The sequence below is a fragment of the Scyliorhinus torazame genome, chromosome 9 (genome assembly GCF_047496885.1).
Source record: "Scyliorhinus torazame isolate Kashiwa2021f chromosome 9, sScyTor2.1, whole genome shotgun sequence".
Lineage (NCBI taxonomy): Eukaryota > Metazoa > Chordata > Chondrichthyes > Carcharhiniformes > Scyliorhinidae > Scyliorhinus > Scyliorhinus torazame.
In genome coordinates this window covers 164,362,882-164,382,807 of record NC_092715.1, presented here as the reverse complement: position 1 = coordinate 164,382,807, position 19,926 = coordinate 164,362,882, and the positions used below count along the sequence as shown (strand labels likewise).

Below are 19,926 nucleotides of genomic sequence, written 5' to 3'. Positions count from 1 at the left end.
TCCCTTATTGTGAAGCGGGATAAGGATCCGGAGAGCTGTGGTGCGTATCGGCCAATCTCTCTGCTAAATGTGGATGCGTAATTGCTGGCAAAGATCTTGGCGACACATATAGAGGATTGTGTTTCGGGGGTAATAGGGGAAGACCAGACGAGATTTGTTAAGGGACGGTCCCTGACATCCAACATTAGGCGGCTCCTAAATGTAATAATGATGCCTGCGGAGGGGCGCACGGTCGAGGTGGTGGTGGCCATGGATGCAGAAAAGACCTTTGATTGGGTGGAGTGGAAGTATTTGTGGGATATTCTGGGAAGGTTTGGGTTCGGGCAGGGATTTGTGGTTTGGGACTGGCTACTATATCAGGCACCGGTGGCGAATGTAAGGACAAACCGGGTCCGGTCAGAGTATTTTAGTCTGTGCCGGGGGACAAGGTAAGGGTGTCCCACTCTCCCCACTACTATTTGCCCTGGCCATAGAGCCTTTGGCAATTGCGCTGAGAGCATCGAACATTTGGTGGGGGATAGTGAGATGGGGGGTTGGAACATAGGGTCTCGCTCTATGCAGACGATTTGCTCCTTTATATAACAGACCCATTACGGGGAGTTGCAGGAATTATGGGGATACTAGAGGAATTTGGTCAGTTCTCAGGGTACAAACTGAATATGGGCAAGAGTGAGGTTTTTGCGATCCAGGCAAAGGGGCAGGAGTGGAGACTGAGTGAGATGCCATTCAAAGTGGTGGGAGGGGGTTTTAGGTACCTGGTGATTCAAGTGGCAAGGGACTGGGGTCAGCTTCATAAACTAAATTTGGACAGGTTGATTGAGCAAATGAAACATAGGAACATACAGTGCAGAAGGAGGCCATTTGGCCCATTGAGTCTGAACCGACCCACTTAAGCCCTCACTTCCACCCTATCCCCGTAACCCAATAACCCCTCCTAACCTTTTTGGGCACTAAGGGCAATTTGGCATGTACAATCCACCTAACCTGCATGTCTTTGGACTGTGGTAGGAAACCGGAGCACCCGGAGGAAACTCACGCACACACAGGGAGAACGTGCAGACTTCACACAGACAGTGACCCAGCAGGGAATCGAACCTGGGACCCTGGCGCTGTGAAGCCACAGGGCTAGCCACTTGCGCTACCATGCTGCCCAAATGAAAGGGGACTTCCGTAGATGGGACGTGCTCCCGCTGTCATTGGCGGGGAGGATACAGACTATGAAAATGACAGTCCTCCCGAGATTGCTGTTCGTGTTTCAGTGTCTTCCAATCTTCATCCCCAAGGCATTTTTTAGGAAGATGAAGCGGCAATCTCGGGTTTTATATGGGCCGGGATAGCCCCAAGGGTGAAGAAGGTCCTTCGTGAGCGGGGGCATGGGGAAGGGGGCTTGGCCCTTTCGAACTTTATTAATTACTACTGGGCGGCTAATATATCGATGGTTAAGAAATGGGTAGTGGGGGGGGGGCGTCATTGTGGGAGCGAGTGGAGGTGGCATCTTGCAAGTGCACAAGTCTGACGGCTTTGTTAACGGCACCTCTACCATTCTCGCCGGCTCGGTACACAAGCCCAATGGTAGTGGCAGCCCTGAGAGTGTGGGGCAATGGAGGCAGCACATGGGACTGGAGGGGGCATCGGTGTGTTCACCGATCTGTGACAATCACCGGTTCACTCTGGGGAGTCTGGACGGGGGAGTCAGGAGGTGGCAGCGGGCAGGGATCGAGAGGTTTGAGGATCTCTTCACTGAGGAGGGTTTCCCGAGTCTGGAGGAGCTAGAGGGGGAGTTTGAGTTGCCGGGTGGGAACGGGATTTTGTCCGGAGGCAGGTCCCGAGCGTCCCTCGCCTCCCACTAAGGGGACAACAGGATAAGGTGAAGTCTAAAACAGGGGTTGGGGAGGGGAGGGTCTCGGAAATATATAAGGAACTGATGGAGTGGGAAGGGGTCCCAATTGGGGAGGTGAAGAGGAAGTGGGAGGAAGAGCTGGGAGGAGAGTTGGAAGTCGGGATATGGGAGAAGGCCCTGAGGAGAATCAATGCATCCTCGTCATGTGCAATGCTAAGCCTGATCCAGTTCAAGGTGGTCCACAGGACTCATATGAGGAGTATGTTTTTTGAGGAGGTGGAGGACAGGTGTGGGTGGTGTGGGGGAAGTCCTGCGAACCATGTACATATGTTCTGGGCGTGTCTGAGGCTGAGAGCAATTGGGCAGGGATTTTCAGATGTCATGTGGCAGGGATTTTCAGATGTCATGAAAAATGATAAAATGAAAATTGCTTATTGTCACAAGTAGGCTTCAAATGAAGTTACTGTGAAAAGCCCCAGTCGCCTCATTCCGCCGCCTGTTCGGGGAGGCTGGTACGGGAATTGAACCGTGCTGCTGGCCTGCCTTGGTCTGCTTTCAAAGCCAGCTCTTTAACCCTGTGCTAAGCCAGCCCCCTGACATGTCATGTCAGAGGTCCTGGAAGGGAGGGTAACTCGAGTCCAGAGGTGGCAATATTTGTAGTGTCGGCAGATCCGGGAGCATTTTGCTGGGACGGAGGGACTCGGAGTCTCCAAAGTCGGGGGTTTGGGTCAGTGACATGGCAGGGTTTCTTAGGCTAGAGAAGACTAAGTTTGCCTTAAAACGTTCATTACAGGGGTTTGCTCGGAGGTAGCAGCCGTTCATCGACTTCTTCAAGGTAAATTGAGGGGGGGTGGCCATGGAAGTGACGAATAAGGGCAGGGAATCTAATGTATGGATAGTTAGTGTTTAGGGCTGGGGGGAGCTGGGTATGTTATTGTGGGGGTTTTGCGTGTGTTGGATCTCTCTGTTGTTTAAAATTTGAAAATGTTAAAATTATAAATGCCTTAATAAAATATTTTCTTTAAAAAAGGATTACTACCAGTGCCACATGCTAGTCAGAGTAGAAATAGCAAGATATATCGGATGAATTAGTGGTTGAAGAAATGGTGTGAGTGGTGGGGGGTTTCTGATTTCTGGGACCAGTTCTGGGTGAAGTGGGACATCTGCAAACTGGACAGGTTACACTGGGCAGGACTGGGACTGTTGTCCTCGGGGCGAACATTTGCTTGAGTGGTTGGGGAGGATTTAAACTAATAAATGTAAACGGGTATGATATAGTCGGAATTATGGAGACATGGCTGCAGGGTGACCAGGGATAGGAACTGAACATCTAGGTGTATTCAGTATTTAGGAAGAACAGACAAAAAGGAAAAGGCGATGGAGTTAAATGGAAATTACGCAATAGTGAGGACAAATATTAGTTCCAACGGTGTGGATTCTGTATGGGTAGAGCTGAGAAACACTAAGGGGTAAAAAACATTAATGGGGGTTGTAAAAAGCCCCCCCCCCCAAACTGTAGTGAAGTTAGGAATGGCATTAAACAGGAAATTAGAGATGCATGCAATAAAGGAACATCTGAATTATTGGTGACTTTAATCTGCATGTAGACTGAGCAAATCAAATACCATAGAGGAGGAATTCCTGGAGTGTATATAGGATGGTTTTCTGGATCAATACGTTGAGGAACCAACTAGGGAACAGGCCATCCTAGACTGGGTATTGTGTAATGAGAAAGGAATAATTGGCAATCTAGTTGCGTGAGGCCCTTTGGGAATGGGCGACCATAATACGATTCTTCATCAAGATGGAGAGTGACATAGTAGTTGATTCTGAGACTAGGGTCATGATTCTTAATAAAGGAAACTATGATGGTATGAGGTGCAAATTAGCTATGATGGATTGGGGAACATTACTTAAAGGGATGATGGTGGATAAACAATGGAAACATTCAAAGAGCGCATGGGTGAACTGTAACAATTACTTCTTCCTGTCTGGAGCAAAAGTAAAACGGGAAAGGTGGCCAAACCATGGTTTACAAGAGAAATTAGAGACAGTATTAGATCCAAGGAAGAGACATACAAATTGGCCAGGAAGAAACACAGACCTGAGGATTGAGAACAGTTTGGAATTCAGCAAAGAAGGGCAAAGGAATTGATTAAGGGTTCAAGAGTAAGCTTGTGGGGAACATATAAACTGACTGTAAAAGTTTCTATAGATATGTGAAGAGAAAGATTGGTGAAGTCAAATGTGAAGACCTTTACAGTCAGAGAGGGATTTATAATGGGGAACAAAGAAATGGCTGACAAACTAAACATATACTTTGGTTCAGTCTTCACAAAGGAGGACACATATAACATAACAGAAATGTTGGGGAACACAGGGTTTCGTAAGAGGGAGGAAGTGAAGGAGATCAGTATTTGTAGGGAAGTGATGTTGGGGAAATTGGTTGGATTGAAGGCTAATAAATCCCCAGGGCCCAATAATCTACATCCCAGAGTACTTAAGGAAGTAGCCCTAGAAATAGTGGATGCATATGTGGTCATCTACCAAGATTCTATAGACTTGAACAGTTCTTACAGATTGCAAGGTAACCCCACTATTTAAAAAGGGAGGTCGAGAAAAAACAGGGAATTATAAACCAGTCAGCCTGACGTTAGTAGTGGGAAAATGCTAGAGTCTGTGATAAAATATTAAATAGCAGAGCAATTGGAAAACAGTGGCACAATCAGACAGTCAGCATGGATTTACAAAAGGGAAATCGTGATTGACAAATCCACTGGAATTCTTCGAGGGTGTAACTAGTATACTTGATATGGGGGGGGGGGGGTAATGGATATGGTTTATTTGGACTTTCAGAAGGCTTTCCACAAAGTACCACAGAAGAGATTAATGTGTAAAGTTAAAGCACATGGGATATGGGGCTGTGTATTGAGCTGGATAGAAAACTGGTTGGTGGACAGCAAACAAAGAGTAGGAATAAACAGACCTATTTCCAAATAGCAGGCAATGACCAGTGGGGTACCACAGGCGTCGGAGCTGGGTCCCCAGCTATTCACAATATACATATCTCCAAATTTGCAGATGACACAAAGCTGGGTGGGAGGGTGGGCTGAGGAGGATGCAGAGATGCTTCAGTGTGTTTTGGACAAGCAAATGAGTGGCAAATGAATGGCAGATGCAGTAGGATGTGGACAAATGTGAGGCTATCCACTTCTTAGCAAAAACAGGAATGCAGATTATTATCCGAATGGTTATAAATTGAAGCGGGGAATGTACAACGAGATCTGGGTGTCCTCATAGAACAGTCGTTGAAGGTATGCATGCAGATGCAGCAGGTGGTAAAGAAAGCAAATGGTATGTTGGCCTTTCTAGCAAGAGGATTAGGGTACAGTAGCAGGGATTGTCTTGATGCAATTATATAGAGCACTGGTGGGACCACACCTGGACTATTGTGAGAAGTTTTGTTCTCCTTATCTGAGGAAGAATGTTCTTGCTATAGAGGGAGTGCAGCGAAGGTTTGCCAGACTGATTCCTGGGATGGCGACCCTGACATAGAAGAGATTGAGACAGTTAGGTTTATATTTGCTGGAGTTCAGAAAAATGAGGGAGGATCTCATAGAAACCTATAAAATTCTAACAGAGTAGACAGGGTAGATGCAGGAAGGATATTCCCGATGGTGGGGGAGTCCAGAACCAAGGGTCACAGTCTGAGGATATGGGGTAAACTATTTAGGGCTTAGACGAGGAGAAATTCCGTCACCCAGAGAGTTATGAGCCTGTGGAATTCACTACCACAGAAAGTAGTTAAGGCCGAAACAGTGCATGTTTTCAAGACAGAGTTAGATATAGCTCTTGGGGCGAATGGTATAAAATTATATGGGGGGGGGGGGGGGAAAGAGAGAGAGAAGAGAGAGAGAAAAGAGATGGGAACAGGCTATCGAGTTGGATGATCAGCCATGGCGGAGCAGGCTCAAAGGGCTAAATGGCTGAATGGCCATGGAGGGATATGAAAACATGGATGAGAATTTTAAAATCAGGACATTGATCAAAAGGGAGTCAATATAGGCAAGTGAGCACAGAGATGAGAGGGAAACGGGCCTTGCTGCGAGTACAGACATGGGTAGCAATGTAGCAAGGATTTCAGCAGCTAAGACAGGGGCAAAGATGAGTGATGTAAGGGAAGTGGAAATAGGTGGCATTAACATCACGTGAATACGAGGTCAGAAGCTCATCTCATGATATCTGATTCAAACTGATCACAAGGGAGATAATTAACTTGTAAAAATAAATTCAAACTCAAGTTATTAACTGAAAGAAATTATGCCACAAGATTTCACATTTTAAACAAAAATAATTTACTGTACAAGAGTTAAACAAAGCAAGTACTAAGTTAGCACTATAATTTGTAATCACTTATAAAGTCTCAACTGGACACGCCTGTTAGACATTTTAGTTGCTGCGATATGAAGAGTCTAAAGTTCTGTTCCTTTTTCACAAACATACATTTATTTCATTCCAACAGCCTTTGCACAAAACTCTAACTATACATCACCTGACAAAGGCCACCTGAAGCCCCTTTTCATATCAGTGTCAATTAATGGATACTTAACATAAATGAGACAACTAATTGCAATGTCTCTTAACCCATTACTTAACACGCCACCCTCATTTTATTGCCACCCGAGAGTTCCCCTGTACATTACAGGATCGTGAGGGCTCCATCGTGTCTCTTAAGAGTAAACTAAGATGTGCTCTCAGAAATTCATTTTGATTCTCCTCGGCATACATGGGATATTCCAGATATTCCAGATAGAAATTTAAACTAATTAATTCAAATTTTAATCCAGCCCTTTGATCTGAAAAGTATATGAATCCTTTAAGACCTTTCTTTTTATATTTGTTGTTGTTTTGGAACCAATTTTTGATCTGGGACCCATATAAATAACTAAATTCCTTGCAAAGTTTACTGTAGACATCTCATCTTTACCAAGAACCCCAAAAAGGGGTCACCCATAGTCACCCATTGCTTAGTGTTTTCACATTCCCAACTTTGACCGTAAATAAACACAGGCTATCCTTTGAATTGCAAATAATTTAGATCTGTTTACCAGCCTCTTCTCAGGTGTTTCAAGTCTCTTACATTTAACAGTTTCAGTCCCAATACTAAAAGATAACTCCTAAAATATATGAATCATAAAATTAGACATTTCCACATCATTAGGCCAGAATTAGACAAGTGCAGGTTTCTGGAGAGTTGGAGGACTAGAGGAGATTACAGTGATAGGAAGGAAAAAAGCCATGGAGGAATTTGAAAACAATGATAAGGATTTTATATTTGAACCACTTTCAGATTGGAAACCAGTGTAGGTCAGTGAGCAGAGGTGATAGGTTAGTGGGAATTTGGTGCAAGTTCAGAGATGAGCAGCTGAGATTTGAATGTTGACAGAGTATGGAAGACGACTAGTCCAGTCTTCAGGTAAAAAAGACATGGGTGAGGTTTTCAAGGCAGCTGAACTGAAGCAGGGTCGGTGCAGGGCAATGTTAAGGAGCTGGAAGTAAATGGTCTTAATGATGAACTGCATGTGATCAGATGTTCATCGCGGGCTCAAATATAATACCATGGTTGCAAACTGCCTGGCTTAGCTACAAGCATTTGCCAGAGATTGGGAAGAGAATAGTGGTCAGTTAGAAATATTGCTGTCTTAGTGAACTTCTGGCTTCAATCCTTTAACTATTTCAAAGTTTATTTATTTTAAACTTTGCTTATTTAATAACTTGCATCTTAAAATAATTATTTGCTTACAACAATCTTTCTTTTACATTCTCTCATTTATAGTACATGCTGCTCACATAATGCAATAATACAAGTTTTCCTTTTTACCTCCATTATGATTGGGTTCAGCAGAATTTTCACCACTCATGAGAACCAAAGATCCTTTTGGGGCCCAAACTGAAGCCTGCCAGGTTGCCATAGCTTCTGGTGGCTCCTGACATGGAAATAGTGCTCTGTTGTTTATAGGAGATCCTGCTGTATATACGCATGGCCTGAAATATATTAAAAAGTGAATTAATACTATTTTTTTTAAAGGCACATTAGTGCTACTAACATATCATTTATTTAGCCTGATAAATCTAATGGAAATCACGAGACTCTAGGTTATATTAGGGTCCCAGGACAAGACCCCAACAGTGGCTAGGATACTGGGCCGAAACCCCAATATTTTAGTTTATTTGTAAGACTGTGCGGAAAGAATGATTCGCTCCAGGAGCGATTGTATGAAGAAATAGGGATTTTGTATTTTTAAAACAAAACTTTATTATGAATACAATATTAAACTCTGTAACTTCACACCTGAAAAGAACAGCTTACAATCACGCCGTAAACACTACTGCTCAATTTCCCATTTAAGAACAAAAAAAATGCAGCTCTCAACCTATCTTAAAATCAGTAAGAAGTCTTACAACACCAGGTTAAAGTCCAACAGGTTTATTTCGATGTCACTAGCTTTCGGAGCACTGCTCCATCCTCATACACATATCCTTCCTTCCACATCATATCTTAAAATCAGTGGGGCATTGCGCATTACATCCCCAGGGACCTTACCTCGCCAAACCACAGTGCATTAGCCCAGACTGAAAAATCACATTCCTTTGGTCAATTTCACCTTCTGGCTTCTAGAAGCTCCCAGGCATTCACAAAGCAAAATCCTTTTTAAAAACATGACCACTGCAGCCCAACACATTATAACCCCAGGCTTTAAATTGTCCCAATATCTAGAAGTCAATATTCCTAAAATCTTCTATTCGTCAGTGTTTTTTTAAAATGTATTTTATTCCAAACATGTTCAAAAATACAACACAAATCAATAGCATTCTCAACACCCCCACATTCAGTTTGTACAATCTTTTCCCCTTTTCATCCCCTCCCCTCGCTCTTTCCCCCCCAGACCCTGCGACAAACAAGTCCTCAAACATTGTCATGAAAGTCCCCACCATGTCACAAAGCCCTCCGCTGATCCCCTCAACTCGAACTTGATATTTTCCAGCCGAAGGAAGTCATACAGATTCCCCAGCCAGGCCACCATCCCCGGTGGCGCCGCCAATCGCCAATCCAGCAATTCCCTTAGAATTTCATAGAATTTACAGTGCAGAAGGAGGCCCATCGAGTCTGCACCGGCTCTTGGAAAGAGCACCCTACCCAAGGTCAACACCTCCACCCTATCCCCATAACCCAGTAACCCCACCCAACACTAAGGGCAATTTTGGACACTAAGGACGATTTATCATGGCCAACCCACCTAACCAGCACATCTTTGGACTGTGGGAGGAAACCGGAGCACCCGGAGGAAACCCACGCACACACGGGGCGAACATGCAGACTCCGCACAGACAGTGACCCAAGCCGGGAATCGAACCTGGGACCCTGGAGCTGTGAAGCAATTGTGCTATCCACAATGCTACTGTGCTGCTCATCACAGTTAGTGGTCCAAATTCAACTTCCAACTACATGGACTCCATTTTAACCAGTAAGTTTTATATGTTCACAGATGGGGAGGAAAATAGAGCATACAGGAAGAGCAGGAGGAGAGAGGCCAGACAGACGGGAGGGAAAGGGATGCAATTTCTTGCATGGAACAGAACACCAACATTATGTCCATAGCAGGACCTGAGCCACAATGGTCTCAATACAGCCACCAAGCCACTTTACATAAGGCGGCCTCCTAATCTGCCACCTCCACATCTGCCTTCCAATGCAGGAGGCCCACTAAGCGGGCCTGTAATGCTGGATGGGCTCTCCACAAGAATGGGCCTGACTACTGAAATTTTAGCCTTGCTCTGTCATTGAGTGTTTTAGATGCATCTCCAATGGCCCTCTAACCTGCTACTGGGACGCGTCCTCTGAGCAGTTCAGAGTCTGCAGATTCAGCAGGAGGCTAGTGGAATGCCTTGCTGATTCCCTGATAGTTCACCCCTTGGAAAGTTGACCAGATGTGAGACAGCATTGTTGAGATGTTGCAATGGTGTTTCCCACTACTTTTTCACACCTCTGCCCAAAATTGAAATTACTAAATAACTAGGGAAACATGAACTAATTTGGAACAGACAACATGGATTTCAGAAAGCAAGCTTGTGCTTGGTAAACCTGATGATCGTTTTTTAGGAGGTGATGGAAATGGTGGATGGGAAAAATGTAAAGGATTGGTATAGATGGACTTGCAGAAAACCTTTGGCATGTACCAGGGCAGAAGACTTCTGGCGAACTAAAAATCTATGGAATTTGGGGAACGGTAGCAAACTGGCTAGAAGAAAGAAAAGCGAGGAGTATGGGGCAATTTGTCTGCGTGGGGGGCAGGATCTTCTCTTGGATCACTTGGTCTTACTGGATACATGAAGAGGGTTGGAGGGAGTAGTATCCAAATTTGCCTACAATAGTAAAATAGGAGGCATGGTAAACAATTCTGAAGACTGAAGGAAGCCTCAAGGACATTATTGGTAAAATAGTGTGAACCCAATGAGGAATTCAATGTCAGTAAGCATGATGCACTTAAAAAATGTAAAATAAATTAAAATTTTGAATTGGGAGATGCTGAATTGATGTGGAAAAGCAGAAGGATTTGTGGGCCCAGTACAAGGTATAGAATATATGAGAATATAAAATATAAATTTGTGTAAACGTTTAGGAAGATCAACTTGCATTTGTATAGCGCCTTGACCACCAGACATCTCAAAGCACTTTACAGCCAATGAAATACATTTGAAATATATTCACCATAAAAAACATTGGCAGCCAATTTTGCGCACAAGAAGCTCCCACAAACAGCACAGTAATAATGGCTGGATAATTATTTCTTTATTGTTACAGGGGATAATGCTCTCTTTGTGATGGAGCGGTTTTCCTTTACACCCTTTCTGTGGAATTTTATGCTGCAGCAATTAAGCCTGGATGGTCACTGCGCATCAGTTTCTGGACACTTTCAAAGAATAACAGCTGTTAACTCCAAAGGAGAAATGTTGCATTGTCTTCTCAATGGAATTTGAAAATAGTTGTATACATTTTAATGCCCTGACCAGGCAAGCAAGCTACTTCCAACCATGGACAGTTTTGTATATATTTGCGGATTAGGAAGAAGGTCCCTTGACTCCATCTTCGTACAAGGCAAAGTGTTCATTCTCCGAGTTGTTTTAAGTGCTAATTTTTCATATATTCACAGGTACACCTGCATGGACGTTACAAACCCACACAGTTATTTTAATAAGTAGAATGTGTAATCATGGTGAAGGATCAGGAACCAGTGTGAAGTTGAACATAGCAAACTGAAGACAGGGGCAATTGTGTACTGAGTTCCCACATCGGTGCATGGAGAGAAGGACTAGAAGTGCTCGTTCAGGCAGAAACAGAAAGCCAGAGCAGGCTTGAGCTGAAGCTGCAGCAGGAGACAGCATGGCGGAGGGCCGGACCTCTGGTTTGTCGACCCAGCGGTCATCGGAGCAGCTGATGCAAGTTATTCAGGAATACTTTGCTAAGCAGAAACGGGACTGCTTGGACCCGATAAAAGAGTCGATTGAGCGGCTGGAGCTTAGATTGGACGCCCAAGATTGGGCGATCCAGAAGCTGGAGAAGGCACTGGCTGAGCAGGAGGAACATCAAACTGCGGTGGAGTTGGACTTGGGGATGCTGAGAGACCAGCAGCAGAAGCTCTTGGAAAAGGTGGAGGACCGAGAGAATAGGTCCCGCTGGCAGAACTTGAGAATCGTTGGGCTCCCGGAGGGGTCTGAAGGAGCGGACGCTGGGGCATACATTGCATACATATATGTTTGAGAAGCTGCTGGGGGATGGGGCATTCTCCCGACCCTTGGCAAACGGGAGCCCCCCGCCGGCAATGGTGGTGAGATTCCACAGGTACTTGAATAAGGAGTGTGGAGGTGGCCAGGAGAAGAGCAGGCTTCAACCAGATTAGGTCGATCCTTTTTAAGAAAAAGGTGAAGTTCGGACTGTTGTATCCAGCCCATCTCTGGGTCACGTACGAGGAACAGCACTTGTATTTCGAGTCGCCCGAGGACGCGCTGGACTTCGTGAAAAGGAAAGGACTGGTGGTGGACTGAGAACTTTTGAACTTTGCTGCAACGTTCATGTTTTTTTCCTTTTTGTTTCTCTGTTCTTTTTTTTTTTTAAGTTTCTCGTTTTCCGTTTTGGGGAAGCTTTTTGTAATGCCTTCTGTATTGATTTGGGACCAGTGGCAGAGCTGAATGAGTTAAGGTTTTCATCTGCACTGTTGGGGGATGGAGGTGTGCTTGTTTGGATTTTGGTGTTTTTCTGTCGGGCAATTGTGTGTTTGGTGTTGGAGTATTTTTGTATGAGCGGGGGGGGGACAATAGGTGGGAGGCTATCCGGCACCAGGGATGGGGGCCACCAAGCTAGCTGGGCGGGCTAGCTCATGGGAGCATAGTGGGGGATGTGCATATGTTCAGTTTATCAAAGGGGTTGGGTTAAAGAGTGTTGTTACTGGGGGGGGGGGGGGGGGGGAAATGTTCTGGTGACGAGGGAGGGAGTTGGGCCAAGGGACAGAGAGGAGGTTGGGAGCGGAGGCTGCCTGGGGGCGGGCCGGTGGAGGCACGGAGCACGGGCTGGAGGCGAGCCCAAAAAAGGGGATGGCTGATCGGCAAAGGGGGGGTCACAATGAGTCCCCCAACTAGGCTGATCACCTGGAATGTTCGAGGGTTAAATGGGCCGGTCAAGATGGCACATGTATTCGCGCATCTTAGGGGGCTGAAGGCGGACGTGGTAATGTTGCAGGAGACGCACCTTAGAGTAGCTGACGATTGAGGAAAGGCTGGATTCAAAGACTGGAGGGGTTGTGATCCTGATCAATAAACAGGTGGTGTTTGAGGCGGGTAGGATAGTTTCGGATGTGGGAGGTCGGTACATTATGGTCAGTGGGAAACTGGAGGGGGTGCAGGTGGTATTAGTAAATGTGTATGCACCAAATTGGGATGATGTGGAGTTTATAAAGAGGATGCTGGGGAAGATACCGGACCTGAACTCGCACAGGTTGGTCATGGGAGGGGACTTCAACACAGTTATTGACCCTGGCTTGGACCGGTCAAGATCGAAAACGGGCAGGGTGCCAGCAATGGCAAAGGAACTAAAAGGGTTCATGGAGCAGATGGGAGTGGGGTGGATCCATGGAGATTTGGACAGCCGAGGGTGAAGGAGTTCTCCTTCTACTCAGATGTGCATAAAGTGTACTCCCGGATCGATTTCTTCATTTTGAGCAGGGCCTTACTGGCAGGGGTGGTGGACGCAGAGTGCTCGGTGATCACAATCTCATAACCATGCTCCGCACTGGGTTGACCTGCAGGTAAGTAAAGACAGTAACCAGCGCCCGCACTGGAGGTTAGATGTGGGTCTTTTGGCTGATGAAGGGGTGTACGAGCGGCTGAGGAAATGTCTTCAGAACTACCTGCAGGTCAACGACACGGGGGAAATTTCAGCAGCGATGGTCTGAGAAGCACTGAGGGCGGTGGTCAGAGGAGAGCTGATCTTGATACGAGCCCATAGGGGGAAGGTGGACAAGGAAGAGACGGACTGAATGGTTAAGGAGATACTACAGATCCATAGGAGTATGCAGAGACCCCAGAGGCAGGGCTTTTAAGGGAACGGTGGAGGCTACAGGCTGAGTTTGGCTTGTTAACCACAGGGAGGGCGGTGGAGCAGCTGAGAAAGGCGAGGGGGGCGATCTACGAGTATGGAGAGAAAGCCAGCAGAATGCTTGCACAGCAGCTTAGAAAGTGGGAGGCAGCCAGGGAGATAGGGAAAGTAAATGACGGAGATGGGAACCTGGTTGGAGATTCAGCAGGGGTGAATAAGACATTTAGGGATTTCTACAGTGGGCTGTACAGGTCGGAACCCCCTACGGGGCCGGAGGGGATGAGGCACTTCTTGGGGGGCTGAATTTCCCAAAGGTGGACGGGGAGCTGGTAGAAGGGCTGGCGGCCCTATCGGGTTGGAAGAGATAGTGGAGGGTCTGAAGGCCATGCAGGCGTGTAAAGCCCCGGGGCCGGACGGGTACCCAGTAGAGTTCTATAAAAGGTTCTCCGGGATATTGGGGCCGGTGTTGATGAGGATCTTCAATGAGGCAAGGGAAAGAGGGGTGCTGCCCCCGACGATGTCACAGGACACGATATCGCTGATTCTGAAGCGGGACAAGAATCCAGAGCTGTGTGGGTCCTACAGGCCGATATCCCTGTTGAATGTGGATGCCAAACTGCTGGCCAAAATTTGGTCCGCCAGGATTGAGGATTGTGTTCCAGACGTTATTGGGGAGGCCCAGACGGGTTTGGTAAGGGTAGGCAGTTGGTGGCCAATGTAAGAAGATTGTTAAATGTGACCATGATGCCCCCGGAAAGTAGGGAGGTGGAAGTAGTGATCGCAATGGATGCAGAAAAGGCTTTTGATCGGGTAGAATGGGAATATCTGTGGGAGGTACTGGGACGGTTCCCTTTTGGGCAGGGCTTTATTGACTGGGTCAGGTTGCTGTATCAGGCTCCTGTGGGCAAGTGTACAGGGATGCCCTCTCTCCCCACTGTTGTTCGCGCTAGCTATAGAGCCATTGGCAATTGCTCTGAGAGCCTCAAGGGGCTGGTCCGGGGGGGGGGGGGGGGGGGGGGGGGGGGGGGGGGGGGGGGGGGGGGGGGGGCACAGAGTCTCGCTCCATGTAGACATGGCCTGCACTGTATGTATTGGACCCATTAGAGGGAATTGAAGAAATCATGAAGATTCTATGGGAATTTGGCCAGTTTTCAGGGTATAAGCTAAATATGGGGAAAAGTGAGATGTTTGCGGTCCAGGCGAGGGGAGAGGAGAGACGATTGAGGGAGCTGCTGTTTAGATTAGTAGGGGGAAGCTTTAGGTACCGAGGCATTCAAGTGGCGCGGAAATGGGACCGGCTACATACATTAAATCTGGCCCGGCTAGTAGACCAAATGAAGGACGATTTTCGGAGATATCATTAGCTGGAAGGGTGCAGACGGTGAAGATGACAGTCCTCCCGAGATTCCTGTTCGTGTTTCAATGTCTCTCCATCTTTATTCCGCGGTCCTTTTTTAAACGGGTCAACAAAGTGATCTCTGGCTTTGTTTGGGCGGGCAAGACCCCGCGGGTAAGGAAGGTAATGCTTAAGCGGAGTCGGGGAGAGGGTGGGCTGACGCTGTCAAATTTTAGTAACTATTACTAGGCGGCGAATATAGCCATGATCAGGAAGTGGGTGGTGGGGGAGGGGTCGGCACGGGAGCGTATGTAGGCGGCTTCATGCAAGGACACCAGTTTGGGGGCGTTGGTAACTGCACCTCTACCGTTCCCGCCGGCACGGTACTCCACCAGCCCCGTGGTGGTGGCGGCCCTGAGAGTCTGGGGGCAATGGAGGAGACATGTGGGAGCATCGGTCTGGTCCCCAATCTGTAATAATCACCGGTTTTCCCCGGGAAGTATGGATGGGGGATTCCGGATATGACGGAGAGCAGGGATTGAGAGGATGGGGATATGTTTATAGAGGGGAGCTTTCCGAGTATGAGGGCGCTGGAGGAGAAGTTTGGGTTGGCAAGGGGAAACAGATTCAGGTATCTGCAGGTGCGGGACTTCCTACGTAAACAGGTATCAACCTTCCCGCTTCTACCGCTAAGGGGGATTCAGGACAGGGTAGTTTCCAGAGGGTGGGTAGGAGAAGGGAGCGTCTCGGACATTTACAAGGAACTTATGGGGTCAGAGAAGACGCAGACCGAGGAGCTGAAGCGCAAGTGGGAGGAGGAGCTGGGAGGAGAGATAGAGAGGATGGTCTGTGGGCGGACACGTTGAGTAGAGTCAACACGTCCGCAACATGTGCCAGGCTCAGCCTGATACAATTTAAGGTCGTTCACCGGGCTCACATGACAGTGGCCCGAATGAGCAGATTCTTTGGGGTGGAAGACAGGTGTGCAAAATGTGCGGGAGGACCAACGAGCCATGTCCACATGTTCTGGGCATGTCCGAAACTTAGGGGATTTTGGCAGGGGTTTGCAGATGTCATGTCCACGGTGTTAAAAGGGTGCCACTGAGTCCAGAAGTGCCGATTTTCGGGGTGTCGGAAGACCCGGGAATCCAGGAGGAGAAAGAGGCAAACGTTCTAGCCTTTGCTTCCCTGGTAGCCCTTAGACGGATATTATTAGCTTGGAGGGACTCAAAGCCCCCGAAGTCGGAGACCTGGCTATCGAACATGGCTAGCTTTCTCTGTTTGGAGTAAATCAAGTTTGCCTTGAGAGGGTCACTGTTGGGGTTCACTCGGAGGTGGCAACCGTTCGTCGACTTCTTCACGGAAAATTAATCATCAGCAGAAGGTGGGGGGGGGGTTAGTTTAGCTTAGAGTAGGGAGTTAATAAAGGTGGGACCTGTAAGGGAGGGAGATGGCTTTTGCGTTATGTTTATAGTTTCATGTACATTGTTTATTATATTGCTGTTATAATACCAAAAAATACCTCAATAAAACATTTATTTTAAAAAAAATAAGTTGAACATAGCAAAACAGGGTGAGGTAAATTGAGAAGTCAAGCACATGCTTAGATTTTAAACTGAAGAATGTAAAACGAAGGAAAGACATAGGAAGCAAAATAATTCCAGTTTTGCAATCCGGCAAATATTTGAAACTAGTGTTTAAATGAAGAAACTTGATTTCAACGTGAATGCATGGAAAGCCAATGTTAAAATATTCACAACTTAGCTCTTTCCCAGCCCACGCTCTCAACCACCCACCCTGGAAGAGAGAAATGTGGGATTTGAAAATGATTGCATGTGGATTAAATTAGTTTTCAGAAACCAGGCATAAAAATGGAGCATAAAGCCAAGAACTAAAAAAACCACAGAAAAATAACATTTATTATAAGGGAATATCATCGGCTTTCAAAGTTAAGTTTATTGCCAATTACTCAAACATTAAGATCCTGGAATTTTAAAAATCTGATTATTACAAAGAACTATGACTATGTTAAAGTACCCATGTGCTGAAGTGTGACTTTGGAGTGCTGCTCATTCTTTATGCATTACCAAAGAAAACATTCTTCTTGCGCAAGGCTGAGTAGTGAGTGTCAGCAGGATGTGTAACCACATAAGAGATGGCCAATACAATCTAGGATAGTCCTGTCGCCACCCAACAATAAAGTAAAACTTTCAAATGAGAATCACTGAATAGCATCAGGAGCTGGTTCACTCTCTCTCTCTCCTGCCCCACCCCACCCCATCTCCAAAATCAACAACAAAAAAGCTTCAGCCAACTGCAATGTTCCCACCACTATTCAGGCTAATAACAGTGCAAATCAGATATTTAATTTCGGTACCTATCAGCTTGGCTAAGCTAACCGCTATCTGTCTGGAGTAACTCAACTGACTCTTTTTTAAATTAGTGGTAGAAATTTCAGTGGCTCATTTTGAGAAATGAACTATGTTTTAATGTCTTGGGACGGGGGTGTTCACTTTCTGAACTCCATATCACAGACAATACCAGCTTTGCGTATTCCCGCAGGGTTTATATCGCTATCAAAGTTCCATATTTTAAAGCGATGGTGGCCCTGGACTTTGCTCGTTGAACAGTTTCTGTGTCTCTGCATGTCAGGAACATTTCATTTACTGTAGCTCATTAATCCATTAATATTGCACAGACTTTGTCTGTACCAGGCTGTCTGCCCACCGACTGCAAGCAGTCCCGGGAGTTACAGTCTCACTGATTATTTCTATTTACAATGCAATGTGCAGAGTGAAAGCACAGAAATTGCAGACGTTGCATTTAAAGTTGATTTATTTTACGCATTCGAGTTAGACGGCAATGGTTTCTAGTCTAAGTCCAGGACTTGAGCACATAACCAAAGCTGACCTTGAGTGCAGCATGCAGTGAGAGCTGCATTGTCAAACCATTGAGATATTAACCAGAGGTTCTGCTTCCAGAGGTCCTGCTTCCTTGTTCAGGTGGATGCGATGATGCACCACATTATTCTCAAAGAACCTGTTACCAATATTTATCTTTTAACCAACAGTATGAAAACAGATTACTTGGTCATTTATAAAATCTTGACAGAACTTAGCTGTTGTGTTCGCCTAGAAAAGAATTGCGACTATATTTAATTAACACTGATGTGCTTTAGAACACAAAAAGACGTGAAAGGCATCATTTGAATGCAAGTTTGTTCTTCCTTTTCATTCTTCCATATCTGGAAGGCTCAATTCCACATTGGCTAATGCAATAGCCAAAAGAGTTCCTGATTATTTTGGTTAATTAGCAAGTAAGTGAATATTTATTTAGCCTGTAGATGTGAAGAACGTGAATAAATCTACAAATTTAAATTAATAAACCCTTGACATGATCAGCACGCAGTGACTTAAAAAGTTTACAAACCAACAATAATTGTCATAATATTAATATTTGATTCTAAAGTGAAACAGAATGCTTAAATATTTGCCACTATATTCAATTTTGCTACAAATCCAACTGTTAATACTGAACAGAGTGAAACCTAGCTTAAGGCCTGTACTGCGCTGTAATGTTCTATGTTCTATGATAGTTCCTTACTTTGTTTTTGTAGAAACCCTGGAGGAAAGCTACTGAACAAATTCACAGGAGTCTGCTGATGAACGTTGAGCACAAAGAATAAAATACTTATTAAAACAAGAAAAATTAACTATACTATTGGATAGGTACATGGATTACGGTGGAATGATGGGGTGTAGATTAATTTGTTCTTAATCTAGGACAAAGGTTCGGCACAACATCGTGGGCCGAAGGGCCTGTTCTGTGCTGTATTTTTCTATGTTCTATTACGCCAGTAAAAAAGATCAGAAAGATCGCAATACAAACATAAGATGATTCAATTTCCCAATATTCCTTTACCTAGCAATATCTTTACAGACACATAAACCAATGAAGAATTATGGTTAGCTTGATACAAAGACTCCTTGCTTGAGACTGAAATGCATGCAAATAACTTTCTTCCAGTGGACTCTTCAGCATTCACTTGATGTTTCTCAGCCAACTCGTATCTCTCCCCGAGACACCTAAAACCATACTTTTAATTTACTATTGCTTCAACTACAGACAAACACGAGTCCCCTAAACTTGGTCTCCTACAGCCTTGTAATATTTCTAATCATAGAGAGCTGAAAAGCCCTGTCTTCACTCTGACACAAACTGAAGTCTCCAGTCTTTTTCAGAGTCTCTGTTTCACTTGACCAGTCACTAGGCAACAGCCCAGTTTATTTGACTGTGTTTTTTCTCCAACTTCACAGAACTTCGAACCCCTTTATAACCCATCTCTAACTTCAGAGGCTGTAAAATCTCTCTCTCTATATGTATAATATATATAACAAACTCAAAAGACTGACCTTTCAGCCATAGACTTCTAGGCACCAAAGTTCATAAGAAACCTAAGTACAACTGGAATCACTCTATCTTCCTTAACACAAAAATATCTATATATAAAAATTTAACTGAAAAAGTAAACACTGTCCATCTCTATAAATAAAATACCCAATGTGATATGACTTTCTCATATCAGTGGCTGTGGAAAGAACACTCGCCCTCATTATTGATCCTCTGCATTCATTATTTAGAGGATTCTAAGATATACTGAGGAACCTAAGAACTAAGAGCACGAGTAGGCAATTGAGCCGCTCCGAGCATGATTCAATACAATCATGGCTGATCTCATCTCGGCCTCATGAGTTAAATCAGCATACAGTACATGCAATAACTGAAGTACCTTCATCCTACTTTTGTCCAAGTTCTAACAATCACTGATCCCAGAGGGACAGAAAATAGGTCCTAGTGGTTGTTAAAATTGTTATGTATCTAGGAATACATTATTTCTGGTTCTTCGCATGTGATGTGTAATGACATCATCAGCGTGTTTGCGGGGGCTTTGAGCAGTTCACCATCTGGATTTTGTGAGCAACACCCTTTTTTAAAAAAATATATTTTATTAAAGTTTACAAACAACATTTTTCCGTTTTACAAATCAACATAAAATAATACAATAACTGGTAAATAACATTATTTAAATAATATAGTGAA

General features: G+C 45.2%; 1 protein-coding gene across 6 annotated transcripts in view; it reads right to left on the bottom strand.

Moving 5' to 3' along the window:
* Positions 1-19,926, bottom strand: part of aopep (aminopeptidase O (putative)) — a 480,514-nt gene that overhangs the window by 444,375 nt on the left and 16,213 nt on the right. For all 6 annotated transcript variants that reach the window (XM_072516725.1, XM_072516726.1, XM_072516724.1 and 3 more), the window contains one exon: positions 7,722-7,885. In XM_072516725.1, the coding sequence (XP_072372826.1) occupies positions 7,722-7,885 (164 nt within the window). The remainder of the gene's footprint in view (positions 1-7,721; positions 7,886-19,926) is intronic.